This window comes from Ranitomeya imitator, chromosome 2, assembly GCF_032444005.1.
Source record: "Ranitomeya imitator isolate aRanImi1 chromosome 2, aRanImi1.pri, whole genome shotgun sequence".
In the NCBI taxonomy this organism is placed as follows: Eukaryota; Metazoa; Chordata; class Amphibia; order Anura; family Dendrobatidae; genus Ranitomeya; species Ranitomeya imitator.
Genome location: NC_091283.1, coordinates 77612470 through 77639274, shown reverse-complemented (window position 1 = coordinate 77639274; position 26805 = coordinate 77612470). Strand labels below are relative to the sequence as shown.

General features: G+C 45.5%; 1 protein-coding gene across 3 annotated transcripts in view; it reads left to right on the top strand.

The window, feature by feature from the left end:
- The window catches only part of ARHGEF6 (Rac/Cdc42 guanine nucleotide exchange factor 6), a 162685-nt gene that overhangs the window by 122390 nt on the left and 13490 nt on the right, over window positions 1-26805 (top strand). For 2 of the 3 annotated variants that reach the window (XM_069747004.1, XM_069747006.1), the window contains exons 16-17: window positions 780-935; window positions 23007-23027. In XM_069747004.1, the coding sequence (XP_069603105.1) occupies window positions 780-935; window positions 23007-23027 (177 nt within the window). The remainder of the gene's footprint in view (window positions 1-779; window positions 936-23006; window positions 23028-26805) is intronic. The other variant, XM_069747005.1, reaches the window with a different exon arrangement.

The window sequence follows — 26805 nt, the reverse complement described above, 5'->3', positions numbered from 1 at the left end:
GGCAGCTGTAAATATTCTATGAGAAGGAAGAGGAATCATGGGATCTTTAAAATGAATCCGTTAGCAGGTTTTGCTATGTAATCTGAGGGTAGCATCAGGTAGGGGCTGAGACACTGATTTCAGTGATGTGTCACTTACTAGGCTTATTTCAATACGATTAGTGTCTTATCAGCAGGAGATTAACACTACAGGACTACTTCTCATGTGTATCCTGGTCCAACCCCGCCCCCATCACTGATTAGCAGCATACTGTCAATAGACAATGTACACAGGAAGTTGCCAATCAGTGGTGTGGGTGGAAGGCTACATGCTACATCTAAAAACTCTGATTGTATCACAACTGCTGTGCCCAGTAAACCAAGTGATACATCGCTGGATTCAGTGTCTTTCCCTACATTATTCTGCTCTCAGATGATGTTGCAAAAAACTGGTGGCAGACTTCCTTTAATCTTTCACAGCCACAAATCCCTCTTATAGTAATCCCTGGTATCATAAAAACAAAGGTGCTGCGCGGAGCTGTAAATGATAATTAATTGTAATACATAAAAATAATTACTTCTGAATAATGGTTGCATCATCTGTCAAGCATTTCAAGACCTAAAGGTGGTTTTCTGTTTTTATTATAACCATAAAAATAACCCTAAATTATTGTATTCATTTATTTATTTATTATGCCTTTGCTGATATAGTGCTATCTTACTCCGCAGCGCTTTACATTCATGTTTGATGTTGCATTAATTTGCCCATAAATGTTATGTTGATTTTATTTAATGTGTCAGTTCACAGATAGAAAGAACCCCCCTCCGTCTCATCACACCATGTCGGTACTTCCTCGAGGCCCCCTGGAGCCTCCCAAAATCTATAAAACCTGGACTCTAAGTTGTCTCCGGCCAGCTCCTCCGCTCCGACCCTCTGCAGCACTTGGCTATAAAGAGGTATGGAAGCCTACAGCTGGAATAGGTTATTTCTCAATTCTAGAGCTGAAGTGAACATCATGACATTTACTCAAATGTGAATTGTCATCTCAGTTTTGCTGCTTTTTATTGTGGTTACAGTTTTAATGAGTTGCAGAATTAAAGTAGTTATCACACCCTGACCAAAATTACCAAATGATTGCTTGAGAGGATATATGCATGTCTAGCTGATATTAATAATGCACAGGTTTGCAAAATTCAGATGTCCTAGGTTTTTTTTTTACTGCTCATTAAATTCAAAGGGCCTAAAAAGCTAAGTATACTGTATAAAACAGAGCGATTACTTGGAGCTGCTATAAAGGGAACGTACCTAAAACCCCACCCCAAGCCATTAATATGATTGTGTAGCCCTTTAAAAAGATAAGCCCCATGATCTCTTTATGACCCCAAAGCATTGCTCCAACAGCAAGAAATATCATTTTTAAGTTGTGACTGGAGGTGCATCAGGCTGTGATGGTGCACTTCTACCTTCACGCAGTAATTTGTACATAGCTGCACCCTTCCCTGGCTGATTGACAGGTCAGTGGCCATGTATCAGAGCAAACAACCTATCAGTCAGGCACAGGAGGGGGCCGCTAGGTAGGGAATCACAGTGTGCGGTTGATAAGCTGTAAGTGCATCGTCACGCCCCAATGCACTTCCACACACAACTTAAAAATGCAATTTCTCACTGCTGGAACAGTGCTTTGCTATCATAAAGGGATCTACTGGCTTCACTTTTACATGGCTACAGAGTCATATTAATGTGGTGGAAGGGGTGCTTAAAAGTTTCTGAAAGGTTCTCATAAAAGAATATTTCAGGCCCTTGCATGGTTTGGAATTCATTGAGAGAGTTCTGAGAGATTTGGACTCTGAAACCTACAGAATTGTGAGTGGAGCTCTGTGCCATAGTCCAGAATTAGTACACGATAATTAATGTATTTACAGAGGTGCTCCGCTCTTTATGTAAATTGTATATGGGCTCCAGTGTCATACACTGCTCTCTAAAACAGCTGAAAGAACGTAAAAGAATTTTTTAATCCCTGTGTGTTCACTTAATAAGTAATACTGCCCAAGTTCCCCTTTAAAGGGAACCTGATAGTATTTTTTTTACTGCCCATAGTTCAAGTTTGGCTGTATTACTGGAGTCATGTATTTTTTACTCTGAAATACTGTGTTCCAGAAGAATACTCCTAGTATTTAGAGTACCTATCATTAGTTTTGGACTGCGCTTTATATTTAATAAATGTATGGAGCTCCAGGCTGGTGATTTCTCTAAATATAAAGTTGTCAAAAGTGAGGCGAACACTCCCTTATGTCCCCCAAAAGGGCACAACTTTCTTAAAAAATCGTGACAAACTTCCAGGATGAAGGATGCGGGCATGCCGAGCGGTATCACACATCTCTCCATGGCCACAAGCACAGTCAAATTGGAAGATCTTACATGTTAGCACGAGTTCCCACTTCTTGCATTAACCCATCACTGCCACATTGTTTACTAAGCGGTGACCAATTTTATGATGCTACCAATGAATAACAACTTAGTAAAGTACTTGGTAGCGCTGGGTTAGAGCAAAATGTGAGATCTTGCTCTTTCAGAGCAAGATCGGTCATATAGATTTGTGGCAACCCACTACCTAGGAGTCTGGGCCCGACTTTTGCTGGCGTCAGGTCTATTTGGGGGACATGGGAGTGTTCTATACACCTGCGTAACTTGGCAAAATCACCAGGCTGGGGCTGCCTACACTTTTATTAAATAAGAAAGGCAGCTATAATTAAATGCCCGCTGGGGAACTTGCGTCCTGGATGACTAGGTAGGTCTTCGGTGTTGTCTGTTATGAACAGGTGGCCTTGGAGCAGCATGAAATGACCTTCGCTGGAGCAGTGGTAACTTTACTGACCGCAAACCCTGATCCTATCACCGCAACTAGAAGTAGCCGTGGGGTGTGCCTAACCAGACCTAGACACCTCGACACAGCCGGAGAACTAAATATCCCTAAAGATGGAAATAGGAAAACTCTCTTGCCTCAGAGCAGACCCCCAAAGGATAGGTAGCCCCCCACAAATAATGACTGTGAGTAGGAGAGGAAAAGACACACGCAGACAGAAAACAGGGATAAGCAAAGGAGGCCACTTCTACCTAGATAGGAAAGGATAGTACAGGATACTATGCGGTCAGCATAAAACACTACAAAATATCCACAGCAGAAAAATACAAAAACTCCACCACCCAACTAAAGATGTGGAGGGTACAGTGGGGCAAAAAAGTATTTAGTCAGTCAGTAATAGTGCAAGTTCCACCACTTAAAAAGATGAGAGGCGTCTGTAATTTACATCATAGGTAGACCTCAACTATGGGAGACAAACTGAGAAAAAAAAATCCAGAAAATCACATTGTCTGTTTTTTTAACATTTTATTTGCATATTATGGTGAAAAATAAGTATTTGGTCAGAAACAAAATTTCATCTCAATACTTTGCAATATATCCTTTGTTGGCAATGACAGAGGTCAAACGTTTTCTGTAAGTCTTCACAAGGTTGCCACACACTGTTGTTGGTATGTTGGCCCATTCCTCCATGCAGATCTCCTCTAGAGCGGTGATGTTTTTGGCTTTTCGCTTGGCAACACGGACTTTCAACTCCCTCCAAAGGTTTTCTATAGGGTTGAGATCTGGAGACTGGCTAGGCCACTCCAGGACCTTGAAATGCTTCTTACGAAGCCACTCCTTCGTTGCCCTGGCGGTGTGCTTTGGATCATTGTTATGTTGAAAGACCCAGCCACGTTTCATCTTCAATGCCCTTGCTGATGGAAGGAGGTTTGCACTCAAAATCTCACGATACATGGCCCCATTCATTCTTTCATGTACCCGGATCAGTCGTCCTGGCCCCTTTGCAGAGAAACAGCCCCAAAGCATGATGTTTCCACGACCATGCTTTACAGTAGGTATGGTGTTTGATGGATGCAACTCAGTATTCTTTTTCCTCCAAACACGACAAGTTGTGTTTCTACCAAACAGTTCCAGTTTGGTTTCATCAGACCATAGGACATTCTCCCAAAACTCCTCTGGATCATCCAAATGCTCTCTAGCAAACTTCAGACGGGCCCGGACATGTACTGGCTTAAGCAGTGGGACACGTCTGGCACTGCAGAATCTGAGTCCATGGTGGCGTAGTGTTACTTATGGTAGGCCTTGTTACATTGGTCCCAGCTCTTTGCAGTTCATTCACTAGGTCCCCCCGCGTGGTTCTGGGATTTTTGCTCACCGTTCTTGTGATCATTCTGACCCCACGGGGTGGGATTTTGCGTGGAGCCCCAGATCGAGGGAGATTATCAGTGGTCTTGTATGTCTTCCATTTTCTAATTATTGCTCCCACTGTTGATTTCTTCACTCCAAGCTGGTTGGCTATTGCAGATTCAGTCTTCCCAGCCTGGTGCAGGGCTACAATTTTGTTTCTGGTGTCCTTTGACAGCTCTTTGGTCTTCACCATAGTGGAGTTTTGAGTCAGACTGTTTGAGGGTGTGCACAGGTGTCTTTTTATACTGATAACAAGTTTAAACAGGTGCCATTACTACAGGTAATGAGTGGAGGAAAAAGGAGACTCTTAAAGAAGAAGTTACAGGTCTGTGAGAGCCAGAAATCTTGATTGTTTGTTTCTGACCAAATACTTATTTTCCACCATAATATGCAAATAAAATGATAAAAAAACAGACAATGTGATTTTCTGGATTTTTTTTTCTCAGTTTGTCTCCCATAGTTGAGGTCTACCTATGATGTAAATTACAGACGCCTCTCATCTTTTTAAGTGGTGGAACTTGCACTATTGCTGACTGACTAAATACTTTTTTGCCCCACTGTATATCTGCGACTCCAGCGAATCCAACTAGACTGAGAAAAACATCAGGCACAGTCTAGCAGGACCAAAAATAGAAACAAGATCAGCACAGAAAATAAACACACAGCAGTGTGTCTAAAAAATGAAGCCAAACACTTATCTTTGCTGAATTGGCAGCAAGCAGGAGAGGCCAGGCTGAGGACCAACACTTCCAAAGGAACATTGACTACTGGCAAGGACTAATGAGTCCTGCACAGCTAAATACCCCAGTCAGAATTGCAATTAGCAGAAACACCTGCCCAAGACTGCTGCTCAGGAACAACTGCATTACCGTCAACAACCACCGGAGGGAGCCCAAGAGCAGAATTCACAACAGTACCCCCCCCCCTTGAGGAGGGGTCACCGAACCCTCACCAGAGCCCCCAGGCCGGTCAGGACGAGCAAGATGAAAGGCACGAACCAAATCAGCGGCATGGACATCAGAGGCCGAAACCCAAGAATTATCCTCCTGGCCATAACCCTTCCATTTGACAAGGTACTGAAGCTTCCGCCTCGAAACACGAGAATCCAAAATCTTCTCAACCACATATTCCAACTCCCCATCAACCAACACAGGGGCCGGAGGAGCAACAGAGGGAACAACGGGCTCCACATATTTCCGCAACAAAGATCTATGGAAGACATTATGGATAGCAAAAGAAGCCGGAAGCACCAGACAAAAAGACACCGGATTAATAAACTCAGAAATCCTGTAAGGACCAATAAACCGAGGCTTAAACTTAGGAGAAGAAACCTTCATAGGAACATGACGGGAAGATAACCAAACCAGATCCCCAACCCAAAGCCGGGAACCAACACAGCGACGTCGGTTAGCAAAACGTTGAGCCTCCTCCTGAGACAACACCAAATTGTCCACCACCTGAGCCCAAATCTGCTACAACCTGTCAACCACAGAATCCACACCAGGAAAGTCAGAAGACTCAACCTGCCCAGAAGAAAAACGAGGATGAAAACCAAAATTACAAAAAAAAGGCGAAACCAAAGTAGCCGAACTAGCCCAATTATTAAGGGCAAACTCGGCCAATGGCAAAAAAGCCACCCAATCATCCTGATCAGCAGACACAAAGCATCTCAAATAAGTCTCCAAAGTCTGATTAGTACGCTCGGTCTGGCCATTTGTCTGAGGATGAAATGCAGAAGAAAAAGACAAATCAATTCCCAGCCTAGCACAAAAGGCCCGCCAAAACCTAGAAACAAACTGGGAACCTCTGTCGGACACAATATTCTCAGGAATACCATGCAAATGGACCACATGCTGAAAAAACAATGGAACCAAATCAGAAGAAGAAGGCAATTTAGGTAAAGGCACCAAATGAACCATTTTAGAGAATCGGTCACAAACAACCCAGATAACCGACATCCTCTGGGAAACAGGAAGATCGGAAATAAAATCCATAGAAATATGCGTCCAGGGCCTCTCAGGGACCGGCAATGGTAAAAGCAACCCACTAGCACGGGAGCAACAAGGCTTGGCCCGCACACAAGTCCCAGAGGACTGCACAAAAGACCGCACATCACGCGATAAAGAAGGCCACCAAAATGACCTACCAACCAAGTCTCTGGTACCAAAAATGCCAGGATGACCAGCCAACACAGAACAGGGAACCTCAGAAATCACTCTACTAGTCCATCTATCAGGAACAAACAGCTTCCCCACAGGACAACGATCAGGTTTGTCTGCCTGAAACTTCTGAAGAACCCGTCGTAAATCAGGCGAAACGGCAGAAAGGACCACCCCTTCCTTCAAAATACCGACTGGTTCCAAGACCTCAGGAGAATCAGGCAAAAAACTTCTAGAGAGGGCATCAGCCTTAATATTCTTAGAACCCGGAAGGTACGAGACCACGAAATCAAAACGAGAAAAAAACAAGGACCATCGAGCCTGTCTAGGATTCAACCGTTTGGCAGACTCGAGGTAAATCAGATTCTTATGATCGGTCAAGACCACAATACGGTGCTTAGCTCCCTCAAGCCAATGTCGCCACTCCTCAAACGCCCACTTCATAGCCAACAACTCCCGATTGCCGACATCATAATTGCGTTCAGCAGGCGAAAACTTACGGGAAAAGAAGGCACACGGTTTCATTAAGGAACCAACAGGATCCCTCTGAGACAAAACAGCCCCTGCCCCAATCTCAGAAGCGTCAACCTCAACCTGAAACGGAAGAGAAACATCCGGTTGACCCAACACAGGAGCAGAAGTAAAACGATGCTTAAGTTCCTGAAAGGCAGAGACAGCCGCAGAGGACCAATTCACCACATCAGCGCCCTTCTTCGTCAAATCAGTCAAGGGTTTAACCACGCTGGAAAAATTAGCAATGAAACGGCAATAAAAATTAGCAAAACCCAAAAATTTCTGAAGGCTCTTCACGGATGTGGGCTGAATCCAATCATGAATGGCCTGAACGTTAACCGGATCCATCTCTATAGACGAGGGAGAAAAAATAAAGCCCAAAAAGGAAACCTTCTGCACCCCAAAAAGACACTTAGACCCTTTCACAAACAAGGCATTGTCACGAAGGATCTGAAATACCATCCTGACCTGCTGCACATGAGACTCCCAATCATCGGAAAAAATCAAAATATCGTCCAAATATACAATCAGGAATTTATCAAGATAATCCCGAAAGATATCATGCATGAAGGACTGAAAAACAGATGGAGCATTAGAGAGTCCGAATGGCATCACAAGGTATTCAAAATGGCCCTCGGGCGTGTTAAACGCAGTTTTCCATTCATCACCCTACTTAATATGAAAAAGATTATAAGCCCCCCGAAGGTCAATCTTAGTAAACCAACTAGCTCCCTTAATCCTAGCAAACAAATCGGAAAGCAAGGGTAAAGGATATTGAAACTTGACCGTGATCTTATTCAAGAGGCGATAATCAATACAGGGTCTTAAGGAACCATCTTTTTTAGCAACAAAAAAGAACCCCGCTCCCAACGGTGAAGAAGATGGCTGAATATGCCCTTTCTCCAAAGACTCCTTAATATAGCTCCGCATGGCGGTATGTTCAGGTACAGACAGGTTGAAAAGTCAGCCCTTAGGAAACTTACAGCCTAGAATCAAGTCAATAGCACAATCGCAGTCCCTGTGTGGTGGAAGGAAACTGGACTTGGGCTCATCGAATACATCCTGAAAATCAGACAAAAACTCCGGAATTTCAGAAGAGGGAGAAGGGGCGATAGACATCAGAGGAACATCATTATGAACCCCTTGACAACCCCAACTAGTCACAGACATGGACTTCCAATCCAAGACAGGATTATGTACCTGCAACCAAGGAAAACCCAGCACGATAGCATCATGCAAGTTATGCAACACCAGAAATCGACAATCTTCCTGATGGGCTGGCGCCATGCGCATGGTCACCTGTGTCCAAAATTGGGGCTTATTTTTAGCCAAGGGTGTAGCATCAATGCCCCTTAAAGGAATAGGGTTCTGCAAAGGCTGCAAGGGAAAACCACAACGCCTGGCAAACTCAAAGTCCATCAAGTTCAAGGCGGCGCCTGAATCCACAAACGCCATGACAGAAAATGATGACAATTAACAGATCAAGGTCACAGATAACAGAAATTTAGGTTGTACAGTACAGATGGTAAATGAACTGGCGATCCTCTTGGTCCGCTTAGGGCAGACAGAAATGACATGGGAAGCGTCGCCACAATAATAACACAACCTATTGAGACGTCTGAAACCTTGTCGTTCTGTTTTAGACAGAATCCTATCACACAGTGTAGGCTCAGGAATTTGCTCTGAGGATAACGCCATAGCGCGCACAGTTCTGCGCTCCCGCAAGCGCCGATCAATCTGAATGGCCAGAGACATAGAATCACTCAGATTGGAGGGTGTGGGAAACCCCACCATAACATCTTTAACTGATTCAGAAAGACCCTGGTCAATACAGACCATTTTCTGAATTTCTGACAATACAATTCTGCCGCCTCTTGACCTTGAGCCAGGGCCAACAAGGTCTTCTCAGCTTGATCCACCGAATTAGGTTCATCATACAGTAATCCTGACGCCTGAAAGAAGGAGTCTACATTAAGCAAAGCAGGATCCCCAGATTCCGGGGAAAATGCCCAACCCTGTGGTTTCAATGCAAAAAAAACAGTTTACAGTTGTTTTTAAAACTCAAAAATTTGGACCTGTCACCAAAAAACAAATCAGGAGTAGGTATCTTCGGTTCTAAAGCAGGAGTCTGAACAATGTAATCAGAAATACCCTGTACTCTAGCAGCAAGCTGGTCTACACGTGAAACTAATTCCTGAACATTCATGCTAGCACAAAGCTCTTCAGCCACCCAGAGATAAAGAGGGAGGAGAAGACAAAACAGGCTGGAGAAAAAAAATGGCTCAAGATCTTTCCTCCCTTCTTCTGAGATGCAATTAACTCATTGTTGGCCAGTAGTACTGTTATGAACAGATGGCCTTGGAGCAGCATGAAATGACCTTCGCTGGAGCAGTGGTAACTTTACTGACCGCAAACCCTGATCCTATCACCGCAACCAGAAGTAGCCGTGGGGTGTGCCTAACCAGACCTAGACACCTCGACACAGCCGGAGAACTAAATATCCCTAAAGATGGAAATAGGAAAACTCTCTTGCCTCAGAGCAGACCCCCAAAGGATAGGTAGCCCCCGACAAATAATGACTGTGAGTAGGAGAGGAAAAGACACATGCAGACAGAAAACAGGGATAAGCAAAGGAGGCCACTTCTACCTAGATAGGAAAGGATAGTACAGGATACTATGCGGTCAGCATAAAACACTACAAAATATCCACAGCAGAAAAATACAAAAACTCCACCACCCAACTAAAGATGTGGAGGGTATATATGCGACTCCAGCGAATCCAACTAGACTGAGAAAAACATCAGGCACAGTCTAGCAGGACCAAAAATAGAAACAAGATCAGCACAGAAAATAAACACACAGCAGTGTGTCTAAAAAATGAAGCCAAACACTTATCTTTGCTGAATTGGCAGCAAGCAGGAGAGGCCAGGCTGAGGACCAACACTTCCAAAGGAACATTGACTACTGGCAAGGACTAATGAGTCCTGCACACCTAAATACGCCAGTCAGAATTGCAATTAGCAGAAACACCTGCCCAAGACTGCTGCTCAGGAACAACTGCATTGCCGTCAACAACCACCGGAGGGAGCCCAAGAGCAGAATTCATAACAGTTGTCACAGGTTTACCGCGATCTTGCATTGTACACACCGATAGGGAGGGACCTTAGTAACATAGTAACATAGTTAGTAGGGAGAAGTCACTAGACGAGCCTTGATCTAGTCATCTGAGACATAGTCTCAGGACTGCTCTTCAATGAATGTTTTTTCTAAAACTCTGCAGCATTTCAGAGTAAAATATACATGGCGACAATTGTGCAGCCAGTGTCTTATTCATGCTGCCCATAGTTCCAGCCCACAATCTACTGTCAAGCTATCTTTTCAAAGAAATTACAGTATGTTCACGTGCCAGTTTAAAAAAGTAAGTTCCCTTTTTAATAAGCTACTATGTCCCCTGAGTACCTTTTTTTTTTTTTTTTTTTTTTACAATGTCCCCCTGACATATGTAAGTAGTAATGCCCTCTGAGTTGAACTTTAAAGGGAACTTGTCACTAGATTCATGCTGCCTAAACCAGCATGAATCTAGTGATGTCTGGCATTCAATAAATTGGAGTACACTCAATCCACAAGTGGTGGAAGGTGCTAGTAGACAGAGGAAGGACCTTATTGATCATAAGAATAGACTTCACTGTACTCTTCCAAATTCATGAAAACGTGAAAGATTTATTGACTCAGTAGATATATCACATGAGACAGGTTAATTTAAGTGCTTTTGGCAACAATTAATGCAAAAAAAACATTTTGGAGTGATTATCAAGATGTCGCTAAAAATAAAGATAGGTACAGTTGACGATTGGGTAAATAGCATATCGTAATTCATCTAGCTATAATGTAATGTATGGAGGTTCTTGAAAAATTTGATGTGAATATATGTGTTGTTCTTCTAAATGGTTCATGTAGCTGTTGGCATAATGAGGAGCCATGTTGCCCCCATAGCGGTTCCGTACAACAGTAGGCAATATGTATCTACAAAGAGAGAAAGGATCAGTGCAAAGTATGAGATCTGATTTCGCTGGGCGAGAGGCTAGCTAACTCTTGCTCTGACATTCCAGGACTGGCTTGTCATTTTCCGCAAGGAAAAAAGATACTCCTTAGATCCCAGCTTTAAGCCTCTCGCCTAGCCAAATTAGATTTCATACTTTGCACTGTCTGCAAAATGAGATTTTGGTTTGACTTTTATTCTAAGTCATGTGACAAGGCTCGTTAAAGGGTCAATATTGATTTTTAGGATTGCTACTTCCAGTAAGTGGCACTAGAGATCTAATCCTCATCCACTCTGAAGAGGTAATTTGCATATGTATATATCATCATACTGTATTACAGCTAGACCTATTATGGTATACAAACTATTCTATCATTAATGGTACCTATCTTTTACTTTTAGCGACATTTTGATAAAGACTATGTGACGTCTACTCTCTAGTGCAGGGCTCCCCAACCTGTAGCTTGCTCGCGGCCCCATGAATTGTGGCTCGTGACTGTCTGCCAGCTTGATGCATTAGGTCCAGGTCTACCAAACAGGTATGAAGACCACATCTCAAAATGGTGAATTTTGTGAGTAGCCCTGCACAGAATTGCAGATCTGTATGCACATTTACTGGTCTTAGGGGTTTAGAGATGTTTTAGGTATGGTACGCTGGAGGTTTGTACTACCTGTTAGAGGAGGTGCTCAAAGCTGGATGTGACAATGTGTTGGGAGAATACTGTATGGGGGTATTGTGGGAACCCCTGGATCTCAGTGTACTGCTCTGGAGGGATTTCTGTGGAAAAGCTTTGGTTATCATTATACCTGTAAAGGGGCTTTGGTTGACACTACTTTGAAGGGGTGGAAGCTGAATGTGGCTCGCGACCCTCTCAGTGCTGAATGTGGCTCACGACCCTCTCTCTAAGCTGAATGTGGCTCTCAAGGTCAGAAAAATTGGGGACCGCTGCTCTAGTGACAGGCTTCCTTTAAATATATGAATGCCTTTTTACCACCACTACCCCACAGAAAATGAAGATTATACTCACCTAATTTTGATTCCCGAAAACCACAGTTTCCTCTTCTAATCTGCACATATAGGTGGCCGTTGCAGGTGGAGCAGTGTACTGATGTAATTCTGCCGGTATGCCGCCATCTGTGGCCTACAGACGGAGAGTAGTAGGGCAAGGAGTCCGTACCGCACTGCTCTAACACGTGATCCAACAATATGGTGGCATCGGGCAATAAGTCTGGGGCATGCGATCTAGCTATCCAGCACTAGCTATGGCATCAGCTGGTCATGTATGATAAGAAATACCGCTGGAATTAATATCCTAGCATATATGAACAGTATACATTTATAGTGAAGGAATTAACATATTCAGCGATGGATCGAATACAATGAATTTCCTAAGAATCAGAGAGAAAGTTAGACATATTGGCCAGGCCAGTGATGCCTCTCTATGGTGCAGCTGCCTTCTACAGAATATCGGTCAGGCAATGTGCCCCCATATCTACGGTACTGTAGATACTTGTAAAACTTCATATAGGTGAGCAGCCCTGATTGAAAGTGATGTGTGCCACTTTGATGAAGATAAAAGGGTGTGGTTGAAGCCCCCGCAATATGTTAGCTTACCCACCAGTATGTGCTGTAATAATACTGTCATATTTTTATTGTAGAGAATCATAATGTTACTACAATTGTGCAACTAGGAAACAGGAAGCGCTTGAAGGTCACCCGAGACGCACTCCGAGTTCTGCTTAGAGCTTGTTTTATAATCGGGAAGCCGACAACATCACATGTGATTTTATGAGAAGTGTCAGACTTCCATTCTGTTGCTAGGAACGTGCAGCCTGGTTGTGTGCTTATGTGCCACGTCCGGTTCCTCTCGGGGGGTCTCTCTACATATGTGGTGGGCCATCAAACCCTTCAGTTAGATGTTTGGCTGTAGCGTGTGACACTTTCTGCTCTTAGCTGCAGATATAAGAGAACACAACTCTTATGTCCTTTCTTAGTCAGCACTTATGGTAAATTTGTTGCTTTCACTATCACGGAAAATGGAAAATTGATTATGACAAACTTAGAAGCTTTTCAGAAATGGTGAAAGTAGTTGCTGTATGACAAAGTTAGGTAGTTAGGTGGTAGTCATAGTGCCCCAATACCAGGACCAGTCACAGTGCACCAATACCAGGACCTGTCACAGGGCCCCATTACTGGGGTCGGTCACAGGGCCCCATTACCAGGGCAGGTCACAGTGCCCCAATACCAGGGCCAGACACAGTGCCCCAATACTAGGACCAGTCACAGTGCCCCAATACCAGGACCAGTCACAGGGCCCCAATACCAGGGCCAGACACAGTGCCCCAATACCAGAACCAGTCACAGTGCACCAATACCAGGGCCAGACAAAGTGCCCCAATATCAGGGCCGGTCACAGGGCCCCATTACCAGGGCAGGTCACAGTGCCCCAATACCAGGACCAGTCACAGGGCCCCATTACCAGGGCAGGTCACAGTGCCCCATTACCAGGACCAGTCACAGTGCTCCAATACCAGGGCAAGTCACAGTGCCCCAATACCAGGACCAGTTACAGTGCACCAATACCAGAACCAGTCACAGTGCCTCAATACTAGGACCAGTCACAGTGCCCCAATACCAGGACCAGTCACAGTGCCCCAATACCAGGGCAAGTCACAGGGCCCCAATACCAGGGCCAGTTACAGTGCCCCAATACCAGGGCAAGTCACAGTGCCCCAATACCAGAACCAGTCACAGTGTACCAATAGCAGGGCAAGTCCCAGTGCCCCAATACCAGGGCCAGTCATAGTGCCTCAATACCAGGGCCAGACACAGTGCCCCAATACCAGGGCAAGTCACAGTGCCCCAATACCAGGACCAGTCACAGTCCACCAATACTAGAACCATTCACAGTGCACCAATACCAGGGCCAGTCACAGTGTACCAATACCAGGACCAGTCACTATGTCCCAATACCGGGACCAGTCACAGTGCCTCAATACCAGGGCCAGACACAGTGCCCCAATACCAGAACCAGTCACAGGGCCCCAATACCAGGGCCAGACACAGTGCCCCAATACCAGAACCAGTCACAGTGCACCAATACCAGGGCCAGACAAAGTGCCCCAATACCAGGGCCAGATACAGTGCCCCAATACCAGGACAAGACACAGTGTCCCAATACCAGGGCAAGTCACAGTGCCCCAATACCAGGACCAGCCACAGTGCCCCAATACCAGGGCCGGTCACAGTGCACCAATACCAGGGCAAGTCACAGAGCCCCAATACCAGGACCAGTCACAGTGCACCAATACCAGGACCAGTCACAGGGCCCCAATACCAGGACCAGCCACAGTGCCCCAATACCAGGACCAGTCACAGGGCCCCATTACCAGGGCCAGTCACAGTGCACCAATACCAGGGCAAGTCACAGTGCCCCAATACCAGGACCAGCCACAGTGCCCCAATACCAGGACCAGCCACAGTGCCCCAATACCAGGACCAGTCACAGGGCCCCAATACCAGGACCAGCCACAGTGCCCCAATACCAGGACCAGTCACAGGGCCCCAATACCAGGACCAGTCATAGTGCACCAATACCAGGACCAGTCACAGGGCCCCAATACCAGGACCAGTCATAGTGCACCAATACCAGGACCAGTCACAGGGCCCCAATACCAGGACCAGCCACAGTGCCCCAATACCAGGACCAGTCACAGGGCCCCATTACCAGGGCCAGTCACAGTGCACCAATACCAGGGCAAGTCACAGTGCCCCAATACCAGGACCAGTCACAGTGCCCCAATACCAGGACCAGTCACAGGGCCCCAATACCAGGACCAGCCACAGTGCACCAATACCAGGGCAAGTCACAGTGCACCAATAGCAGGACCAGTCACAGTGCCCCAATACCAGGACCAGTCACAGTGCCCCAATAACAGGGCCAATCACAGTACCCCCACAAAAGTGAAAGCCGATGTGCATCTGTAACAATGATAGCTTCAGTCCTTCACAGTGTCTCCTTAGTGGTGTCAGTCACAGTGTCTCCTTAGTAATGTCGATAATAGTTAAGTAAATAAGGCAGCACACTGCAGTGTGCTGCCTTATTTACTTAACTATATACGAGTTGGCAACTTTAGGTTTAGCACCTGTTCACACTTAGTCTATGTTTGGATGTGACGGTCAGTCTTTTGAAATGTATTCTTTAGCCTTTTGACTGAGCACTCCTCCTCCTAGTCACAGGTGTTTTAATTACAGCAGGTCCAATACCCCTCCACAGAGAGAGAGAATTTCAGTCTAAGAGGTTTCACATGTACCCATTCAGATGGAGACGTTTATTCTCAGCGAGGTAAGGCAAGTGTAGGACCTGGTATAAGAGAGATGCCGTAAAGTGGCTACCAGGTACACATAAAGTTGGCCATTTTTATGCGCTAAACGCTCTCATTTTTCATATTTCTAGTGCAGTAATGCAGTTCAGTTTTCGTGTTTCATGTTTGCATGTTTTAGCGCTGCAGTGTGCTGCCTTATTTACTTAACTATATACGAGTTGGCAACTTTAGGTTCAGCACCTGTTCACACTTAGTCTATGTTTGGATGTGACGGTCAGTCTTTTGAAATGTCAGTCACTACCTCTATAGCTGTTTCCATTACAGCCACTGTAGCTGTTATGGTCTCACTGCCTGTATAGCCGTGTCACTCACAGTGCCTCCATAAGGGCATCAGGCACAGTGTCTACATTGCAGGTATGGTCTCACTGCCTGCATAGTGGCGTCAGGCACAGTGTCTACATTGTAAGCAAAGAGTACAAAAGGAGCATAACGGAAATCAAGAAAGGTAATAATGCTTTATTAAATTACATGTAAAAGTGTAACAAACACATAATAACAATATATTAGTACAAAAGTATATATATAGTGCTCAAGGATGGTTAAAACATAAGTGGACAACCCCCGGCGTGCACCGCCAATAGGGCCAATACACAGGCATAAGGTATACGTGTGCTAATTCAGGTGCGCCTCTGGGGGTTGCGTTGGTGGTCCCCGTCCGGTGTGCCCTGCCTTGGTGCCTTTACTCGGTAAGTGTGGCTACGTTTTATATTTACTCCTGTTACCACTAGGTACTATTGTTACACGGGTGCAGTTACTCTTGCGCACCTGAATTAGCACACGTATACCTTATGCTTGTGTATTGGCCCTATTGGCGGTGCACGCCGGGGGTTGTCCACTTATGTTTTAACCATCCTTGAGCACTATATATATACTTTTGTACTAATATATTGTTATGTGTTTGTTACACTTTTACATGTAATGTAATAAAGCATTATTACCTTTCTTGATTTCCGTTATGCTCCTTTTGTACTCTTTGCTTACATATTTTATGGAGTTGGTTCTTTTGTTGGGTGGGGGGTTACTTTGCACTATTTAGTGCTCCTATCCCCCTCCTGTATCTCTTATGTTGCCTGGTTTTGTTATTATTACAGTGTCTACATTGCAGTAATGGTCTCACTGCCTGCATAGCGGCGTCAGGCACAGTGTCTACATTGCAGTACTAGTCTCACTGCCTGCATAGCGACGTCAGGCACAGTGTCTACATTGCAGTAATGGTCTCACTGCCTGCATAGCGGCGCCAGGCACAGTGTCTAAATTGCAGTAATGGTCTCACTGCCTGCATAGCGACGTCAGGCACAGTGTCCACATTGCAGTAATGGTCTCACTGCCTGCATAGCGGTGTCAGGCACAGTGTCTACATTGCAGTAATGGTCTCACTGCCTGCATAGCGGCCTCAGGCACAGTGTCTACATTGCAGTAATGGTCTCACAGCCTGCATAGCGGCGTCAGGCACAGTGTCTACATTGCAGTAATGGTCTCACTGCCTGCATAGCGGCGTCAGGCACAGTGTCTACATTGCAGTAATGGTCTCACTGCCTGCATAGCGGCGTCAGGCACAGTGTCTACATTGCAGTAATGGTCTCACTGCCTGCATAGCGGCGTCAGGCACAGTGTCTACATTGCAGTAATGGTCTCACTGCCTGCATAGCGGTGTCAGGCACAGTGTCTACATTGCAGTAATGGTCTCACTGCCTGCATAGCGGCCTCAGGCACAGTGTCTACATTGCAGTAATGGTCTCACTACCTGCATAGCGGCGTCAGGCACAGTGTCTACATTGCAGTAATGGTCTCACTGCCTGCATAGCGGCGTCAGGCACAGTGTCTACATTGCAGTAATGGTCTCACTGCCTGCATAGCGGCGTCAGGCACAGTGTCTACATTGCAGTAATGGTCTCACTGCCTGCATAGCGGTGTCAGGCACAGTGTCTACATTGCAGTAATGGTCTCACTGCCTGCATAGCGGCCTCAGGCACAGTGTCTACATTGCAGTAATGGTCTCACTACCTGCATAGCGGCGTCAGGCACAGTGTCCACATTGCAGTTATGGTCTCACTACCTGCATAGCGGCGTCAGGCACACTGTCCACATTGCAGTAATGGTCTCACTGCCTGCATAGCAGCGTCGGACAAATTGCTACCCTAACCAGAAACAGTCACAGTATTCCTGTGACAGTGACAGAATACTTCCACTGTTGTCACTGGCGAGCTAGTTGTAAAAGTAAGAATATCTTCTCTTTAATAAGTACAGCAGCTACAAGACTAAGAGTAGGAGGAATGCTCTGATTTGTTTAGAAGGTGAGTAAGTGGAGGATTACGGAACAGATGGCTCCAGTTGTATTGTTAAATTAATATTGGCAATCATGATCATGGGGAAGATGTCCTCTCAGACCCCCATCGATCCCAAGTGTGAAGATGCTGCGGCGCTGGTGTAGCACTCTGGTGTAGCGCTCTGGTGTAGCGCTCTGGTGTAGCGCTCTGGTGTAGCACCCTGGTGTAGCACTCCGGTGTAGTACTCTGGTGTAGCGCTCTGGTGTAGCGCTCTGGTGTAGCACTCTGGTGTAGCACCCTGGTGTAGTACTCTGGTGTCTGGTGTAGCACTCTGGTGTAGCACTATGGTGTAGCACTCTGGTGTAGCACTCTGGTGTAGCACCCTGGTGTACCACTCTGGTGTCTGGTGTAGCACTCTGGTGTAGCACTCTGGTGTAGCGCTCTGGTGTAGCACTCTGGTGTAGCACCCTGGTGTAGTACTCTGGTGTCTGGTGTAGCACTCTGGTGTAGCACTATGGTGTAGCACTCTGGTGTAGCACTCTGGTGTAGCACCCTGGTGTACCACTCTGGTGTCTGGTGTAGCACCCTGGTGTAGCACTCTGGTGTACCACTCTGGTGTCTGGTGTAGCACTCTGGTGTAGCACTATGGTGTAGCACTCTGGTGTAGCACCCTGGTGTACCACTCTGGTGTCTGGTGTAGCACTCTGGTGTAGCACTCTGGTGTAGTACTCTGGTGTAGTACTCTGGTGTAGTACTCTGGTGTAGTACTCTGGTGTAGTACTCTGGTGTAGCACTATGGTGTAGCACTATGGTGTAGCACTATGGTGTAGCACTCTGGTGTAGCACTCTGGTGTACCACTCTGGTGTCTGGTGTAGCACTCTGGTGTAGCACTATGGTGTAGCACTCTGGTGTAGCACCCTGGTGTACCACTCTGGTGTCTGGTGTAGCACTCTGGTGTAGCACTCTGGTGTAGTACTCTGGTGTAGTACTCTGGTGTAGTACTCTGGTGTAGTACTCTGGTGTAGCACTCTGGTGTAGCACTCTGGTGTAGTACTCTGGTGCAGTACTCTGGTGTAGCACTCTGGTGTAGTACTCTGGTGTAGTACTCTGGTGTAGTACTCTGGTGTAGTACTCTGGTGTAGCACCCTGGTGTACCACTCTGGTGTCTGGTGTAGCACTCTGGTGTAGCACTCTGGTGTAGTACTCTGGTGTAGCACTCTGGTGTAGCACTCTGGTGTAGTACTCTGGTGTAGTACTCTGATGTAGCACTCTGGTGTAGTACTCTGGTGTAGTACTCTGGTGTAGTACTCTGGTGTAGTACTCTGGTGTAGCACTCTGGTGTAGCACTCTGGTGTAGCACTCTGGTGTAGTACTCTGGTGTAGTACTCTTGTGTAGTACTCTGGTGTAGTACTCTGGTGTAGCACTCTGGTGTAGCACTCTGGTGTAGCACTCTGGTGTAGTACTCTGGTGTAGTACTCTGGTGTAGTACTCTGGTGTAGTACTCTGGTGTAGTACTCTGGTGTAGTACTCTGGTGTAGTACTCTGGTGTAGCACTCTGGTGTAGTACTCTGGTGTAGTACTCTGGTGTAGTACTCTGGTGTAGCACTCTGGTGTAGTACTCTGGTGTAGTACTCTGGTGTAGTACTCTGGTGTAGTACTCTGGTGTAGCACTCTGGTGTAGCACTCTGGTGTAGTACTCTGGTGTAGTACTCTGGTGTAGTACTCTGGTGTAGCACTCTGGTGTAGCACTCTGGTGTAGCACTCTGGTGTAGTACTCTGGTGTAGTACTCTGGTGTAGGACTCTGGTGTAGTACTCTGGTGTAGCACTCTGGTGTAGCACTCTGGTGTAGTACTCTGGTGTAGTACTCTGGTGTAGTACTCTGGTGTAGCACTCTGGTGTAGTACTCTGGTGTAGTACTCTGGTGTAGTACTCTGGTGTAGTACTCTGGTGTAGCACTCTGGTGTAGCACTCTGGTGTAGTACTCTGGTGTAGCACTCTGGTGTAGTACTCTGGTGTAGCACTCTGGTGTAGCACTCTGGTGTAGTACTCTGGTGTAGTACTCTGGTGTAGTACTCTGGTGTAGTACTCTGGTGTAGTACTCTGGTGTAGCACTCTGGTGTAGCACTCTGGTGTAGTACTCTGGTGTAGTACTCTGGTGTAGTACTCTGGTGTAGTACTCTGGTGTAGCACTCTGGTGTAGCACTCTGGTGTAGTACTCTGGTGTAGTACTCTGGTGTAGTACTCTGGTGTAGCACTCTGGTGTAGTACTCTGGTGTAGTACTCTGGTGTAGTACTCTGGTGTAGTACTCTGGTGTAGCACTCTGGTGTAGCACTCTGGTGTAGTACTCTGGTGTAGCACTCTGGTGTAGTACTCTGGTGTAGCACTCTGGTGTAGCACTCTGGTGTAGTACTCTGGTGTAGCGCTCTGGTGTAGTACTCTGGTGTAGCACCCTGGTGTAGTACTCTGGTGTCTGGTGTAGCACTCTGGTGTAGCACTATGGTGTAGCACTCTGGTGTAGCACTCTGGTGTAGCACCCTGGTGTACCACTCTGGTGTCTGGTGTAGCACCCTGGTGTAGCACTCTGGTGTACCACTCTGGTGTCTGGTGTAGCACTCTGGTGTAGCACTATGGTGTAGCACTCTGGTGTAGCACCCTGGTGTACCACTCTGGTGTCTGGTGTAGCACTCTGGTGTAGCACTCTGGTGTAGTACTCTGGTGTAGTACTCTGGTGTAGTACTCTGGTGTAGCACTATGGTGTAGCACTATGGTGTAGCACTATGGTGTAGCACTCTGGTGTAGCACTCTGGTGTACCACTCTGGTGTCTGGTGTAGCACTCTGGTGTAGCACTATGGTGTAGCACTCTGGTGTAGCACCCTGGTGTACCACTCTGGTGTCTGGTGTAGCACTCTGGTGTAGCACTCTGGTGTAGTACTCTGGTGTAGTACTCTGGTGTAGTACTCTGGTGTAGCACTCTGGTGTAGCACTCTGGTGTAGTACTCTGGTGTAGTACTCTGGTGTAGCACTCTGGTGTAGTACTCTGGTGTAGTACTCTGGTGTAGTACTCTGGTGTAGTACTCTGGTGTAGCACCCTGGTGTACCACTCTGGTGTCTGGTGTAGCACTCTGGTGTAGCACTCTGGTGTAGTACTCTGGTGTAGCACTCTGGTGTAGCACTCTGGTGTAGTACTCTGGTGTAGTACTCTGATGTAGCACTCTGGTGTAGTACTCTGGTGTAGTACTCTGGTGTAGTACTCTGGTGTAGTACTCTGGTGTAGTACTCTGGTGTAGCACTCTGGTGTAGCACTCTGGTGTAGCACTCTGGTGTAGTACTCTGGTGTAGTACTCTGGTGTAGTACTCTGGTGTAGTACTCTGGTGTAGCACTCTGGTGTAGCACTCTGGTGTAGCACTCTGGTGTAGTACTCTGGTGTAGTACTCTGGTGTAGTACTCTGGTGTAGTACTCTGGTGTAGTACTCTGGTGTAGTACTCTGGTGTAGTACTCTGGTGTAGTACTCTGGTGTAGCACTCTGGTGTAGCACTCTGGTGTAGTACTCTGGTGTAGCACTCTGGTGTAGTACTCTGGTGTAGCACTCTGGTGTAGTACTCTGGTGTAGTACTCTGGTGTAGTACTCTGGTGTAGTACTCTGGTGTAGCACTCTGGTGTAGCACTCTGGTGTAGTACTCTGGTGTAGTACTCTGGTGTAGTACTCTGGTGTAGCACTCTGGTGTAGCACTCTGGTGTAGCACTCTGGTGTAGTACTCTGGTGTAGTACTCTGGTGTAGTACTCTGGTGTAGTACTCTGGTGTAGCACTCTGGTGTAGTACTCTGGTGTAGTACTCTGGTGTAGTACTCTGGTGTAGCACTCTGGTGTAGTACTCTGGTGTAGTACTCTGGTGTAGTACTCTGGTGTAGTACTCTGGTGTAGTACTCTGGTGTAGCACTATGGTGTAGCACTCTGGTGTAGCACTCTGGTGTAGCACTCTGGTGTAGCACTATGGTGTAGCACTATGGTGTAGCACTCTGGTGTAGCACTCTGGTGTAGCACTATGGTGTAGCACTCTGGTGTAGTACTCTGGTGTAGCACTCTGGTGTAGCACTCTGGTGTAGTACTCTGGTGTAGTACTCTGGTGTAGTACTCTGGTGTAGCACTCTGGTGTAGCACTCTGGTGTAGTACTCTGGTGTAGTACTCTGGTGTAGTACTCTGGTGTAGCACTCTGGTGTAGCACTCTGGTGTAGCACTCTGGTGTAGTACTCTGGTGTAGTACTCTGGTGTAGTACTCTGGTGTAGTACTCTGGTGTAGCACTCTGGTGTAGTACTCTGGTGTAGTACTCTGGTGTAGTACTCTGGTGTAGCACTCTGGTGTAGTACTCTGGTGTAGTACTCTGGTGTAGTACTCTGGTGTAGTACTCTGGTGTAGTACTCTGGTGTAGCACTATGGTGTAGCACTCTGGTGTAGCACTCTGGTGTAGCACTCTGGTGTAGCACTATGGTGTAGCACTATGGTGTAGCACTCTGGTGTAGCACTCTGGTGTAGCACTATGGTGTAGCACTCTGGTGTAGCACCCTGGTGTACCACTCTGGTGTCTGGTGTAGCGCTCTGGTGTAGCACTCTGGTGTACCACTCCTTTCACTTTAATATTTTTTCCTGCACATCTGCACAATTTCACAAGATGGTAATGAGCATTTACTGATTTTCGTCATGGTAATTTTACAAATCTGTCACTTCTCTCAGCCGACAGAGGATATTTAAAGGGGACTGATCACCAGGTCGAAAGTTTCTGTTTTTTGCTCTTATTTTATTCCCACTAGTCCCCTGAGTATTCCAGGTTTTGTTGTTTAAATCCACCATAAGGTTCGATAAATCTGGGTCTTTTTAGTTAGTACTACTTTTGATGGTCTTTACGAGGGGGTGTGGCTCGCAGTATTCCCTCAGGGCGTGTCTTATGGTTAATCACCCTTAATCAAAGGCCTGTATCTTTGGAAACATAAGGCGGAGTTCTAAAAAAGAAAGACTACAAACTTGGGAGCAACAGAAATAAAATGAGTGCAAAAACTGGGGATAGATCCCCTTTAAAACACAGGGAACCGTTCTAGAACTCTAAATATCATGCATGCATAATGAATTCAGTAGTTCCAAGCCTGGTGTTACCTGAAGTTATCTTTTCTAGCACTGTACTCAGATGAGCACACACCCTGGAAGAACTGAAAAGACGGTTGAGTAATGTGTAGCTGAGTCGCCTCTAACTTCACACCGCAGAACACACAGGAAAGCTGTTTCTTCATTGCACTGCATACTTTTCTTGGAATGAGTGGTTAAGTTATTACTGTCATTTTCGACTGCTCTCTTCTTACATATATTCTTTTCTCTTTCTACATATTTATTTTAGAGGATGTCTTATATCTTAAAGGTAAGGGTACTAGAACCACAATGTTATGCTGCAATCAAATAGCTTCTTCCCCTCGCCTTTAGTTTTTCTGCTTCTGCCTGTCTTATTAGCCGCCAATCTCCAGTGTGTTCCATGCAGAATTGTGTAAAACTAAATAAATATATTCAGATCATTATATAGAGAATTTCCCCATTAAATGAGAATTTGCCCAGAAATAAGTCCCTAACTCATCCCCCAGTAGGAAATCTTTACAGTTCCATTTGTTTATCCTTGAGTAATAATGACGTTCTTTATCAATAACTAATAGCTAATGAGAGGCATTATATTGCCCCTAACGGGTTGTAACCGAAAACATACCTTTGGAAAAGTTTTCCTTAAAATGGAATGTGTCACCAGAAAATGCCCTGTTGTTTTAATCAGGTTTTTATTTAAAATTTTTAACTTTAATTTTTTAAAAAAATGTTTCATATCATGATCTATGTTAAAAAAAAAAACAACTCAGATTTCCTCTTTTCTACGGGAAGCCATGTGGACAGTAGGCTTCAATAGACAGGCTCTGAGCCATTGACTTATATAGAAGTATTTTCTGGGCATGCGCTGAATTAAACAATTGGCTATTTTCTCGTGACTCATTCACTTTAAATATGAGTACATTGCAAAAGACAAAGACAAATCTAAACACAAAGTTCAGATATACGTAAAGTTGGCCATGAACATGAGATAGCTGGTAACAGACCAATAATTTAGGTGACGGCTCTTCTTCCATACTCCATCACATGAAGCATATTTATATAAATGGTGAGGAAAGAGTTAGTGGCTGCCAGGCTCTTCTGTCCCAGGAGCACAAAGGATCAGGCAGGGCGAGACAAGTTATTATCTCATGATATACAGCCGGCAGTCCTGGCAAACCCATGGCTAACAGCTAATGTGATACATGCACCGCTCACATTGTACAAAAAGAGAGCCACTCTTATACTGCAGATCTCTTTTTTGAGTCTAGGGCTACGCTCACATGTCCAGTAATCATCTGTTAGAACGGATCCAGCAGCAATCAGGTGACAAAGTTGTGCAGACACAACTTTTTTGTTGGACTGAAAAAACTGATTTCAACTGGATCAATTTTTTTAATGTCACGGTTCACACCGTGACTGTCTTCAATATGTCACGGATCCGGGTGGATCTTTGGCCAACACATGGCTATCACATGTGCAGGGGGCTTATCTTAGTTATCCCTCCACTGCTACACTGTGATGAAAACACACAGAAGGCTATTGACCTCTTAGTTTACAGCAGGGGCTTATTTTAGTTATCCCACTGCTCTTCAATATACCATGAACTGCAAAGATTTATGTATATCCCACTTACAGTTCCACTTGAACTTGCAGCTCTCTGGCGCCCCCCTTACTCTCAGGTCAGATTAGGTACTGCACCTAGGGTAGCTAGTCGCCAGAAAGGCTGCCTGCTATGTACTGGCTATTGGGCACGCTGCAGCGAGGCGATATAACTACTCCCACTCAGGCAGGAACAATAATTATCAACGCAGCCGTCGCTACAATGACTCCCAAAGGCACAGAACAAGGTATGCTGCCACCAGCTTCGATTAAACGGGTCCGAAGCTAACCCAAAACAGTAGCGTAATTCCCTTCAGAAGACTTAGGGTACGTTTTAGAGCAGGAAGAACAAAACTAGTAATTTCGATATTTTACTCCGAAAGATAAGGCAGTGTTTATAAAAAATATTACAACGATGTTACAAAAGAGACAATTGAAAATATGTACAAGGTAATTATAAAATAACAGGGGTTAAATGAGAAGTTAACACTTACATGTGTTCAGGTCATTTCATATTATTATTTAAGCAGCTCTGTTATTAACTATCAGTTTTGTTACATTTGAAACTGATCCAGTAAAAAAAACAGATCTTTAAAAAATAAATGAATATGGATCTCTATTTAATGGATGCGTTTTCCATAGACTTCAATGTTAAACAAACTGATCCAGTTAAAATCAGGTTTTTTAGCCAGACGAAAAGTTATGTCTGCACAAATTTCTTGTCAACAGATTGCTGCCGAATCCATTCTAACGGATGACTACTGGACATGTGAACATGGCCTTAGTGGGAGATCCTGATTGGAGGGTCCGCATCTTTAATATCCATATGTTCTCATGGGGCATGTAAACTTCACATGCCAACCCCTTTTAAGTCCAAAGCCAGCTTACAACTCTATACACAAGAGGTTGACTAAGGGACTTATACTTGTAGGGTATTATTTTGTCACAATATTAGCAATATAATAAAATCATTTAGAAGCTGTATTGATAGAAGCAATGTGGCAAAGACATCCTAATTCTCCTTTAGTATGTAATTCATGATAATTGCTAAACTGTCTCTGGCATCCATTATGCTTCCCAGGAGTATTCCCATCTCATCTGCTGTGACTTTATAATTGGCGGAAGTCCGGCCGCTGTCACTATCACTAGTCCAGAAAATGAAGGTTCCTCCATAGCTGGAGGTCAGGGCACCATTGTGAAGGGGATGCAGCCCTATGCCAGCAATGTGGATTGCAGACCCTTTATACTGAAAGTGAATGGGTGTTCCCAGAACTGGATTTCCTTTGATAATAGCCCCCTGTCCTAATTTTATAAGATGGCAGGCAACTGTGAATAGAATATATTATATTTAAACAGGACTCGTCACATAATGTGGTAAGGCCCTAGTAACTCGTCTCCATGGAGGAGCATACAAATATGGCGCTGCTTCAATGGTTTGCTTCGGCCTTCGCTTTTCTCTGCGTTTTGTTGCATTAACAAAGAATGTTGCCATTTTCAAGACAGAGTAAGAAATGATGTTTGCTTCTTTAAATGCTTTGCAATACTTGTGTCTGAAAAGGAACCTTATCCTTGTGTTGAATTGGAAGGCCAAATGTTATTTTTTGAAATGAGACCTTTGATGTGAAGCCATTGTACCAGTCAACAAGTTAGGTTACTATCATGGTGGATTAGATCATGCCAAAAGGTCTGTACCTCTGTGATATAAGCAAAGAAATGTGAATGTATTCCAATGTTTCATCATTTGAGATTACATCAGTATTTGTGAAGTTTCACTGATGACCAGCTTGTAGCTTGTGGGCGCCAATGCAAAGTGTCAAACCGGAACTCAATCTTCATGGGTCTTTAATAGTATTGGTGTTCTCATATGGGCCAAAGGTGCAATTTGCCTTCTCCCGAGTCTCTAGGGTCCTGGTGTATCTAGAGCTACGTCCCAGCTATAGCTATGCCCCCTGTGATGACTGCATTCAATAATCGAGGGTCATTTAGCCTAACATAGCCTAACTAAGCTTGGCCTAAGAGAGCTGTCACACAGACAGCTCTCCAGCGACCAACAATCCCGAGGTCCTCGGTAACAAGGGTAAACATTGGGTTACTAAGCGCAGGGCCACGCTTAGTAACCCGATGTTTACCCTGGTTACCATCGTTAAAGTAAAAAAAACAACCACTACATACTTACCTACCGCTGTCTGTCCCCGGCGCTGTGCTTCTCTGCTCTGGCTGTGAGCGCCGGGCAGCCGGAAAGCAGAGCAGTGACGTCACCGCTATGCTTTCCGGCCGCTGTGCTCACAGCCAGAGCAGAGAAGCACAGCGCCGGGGACAGACAGCGGTAGGTAAGTATGTAGTGGTTGTTTTTTTTACTTTAACGATGGTAACCAGGGTAAACATCGGGTTACTAAGCGCGGCCCTGCGCTTAGTAACCCGATGTTTACCCTGGTTACCAGCGAAGACATCGCTGAATCGGCGTCACA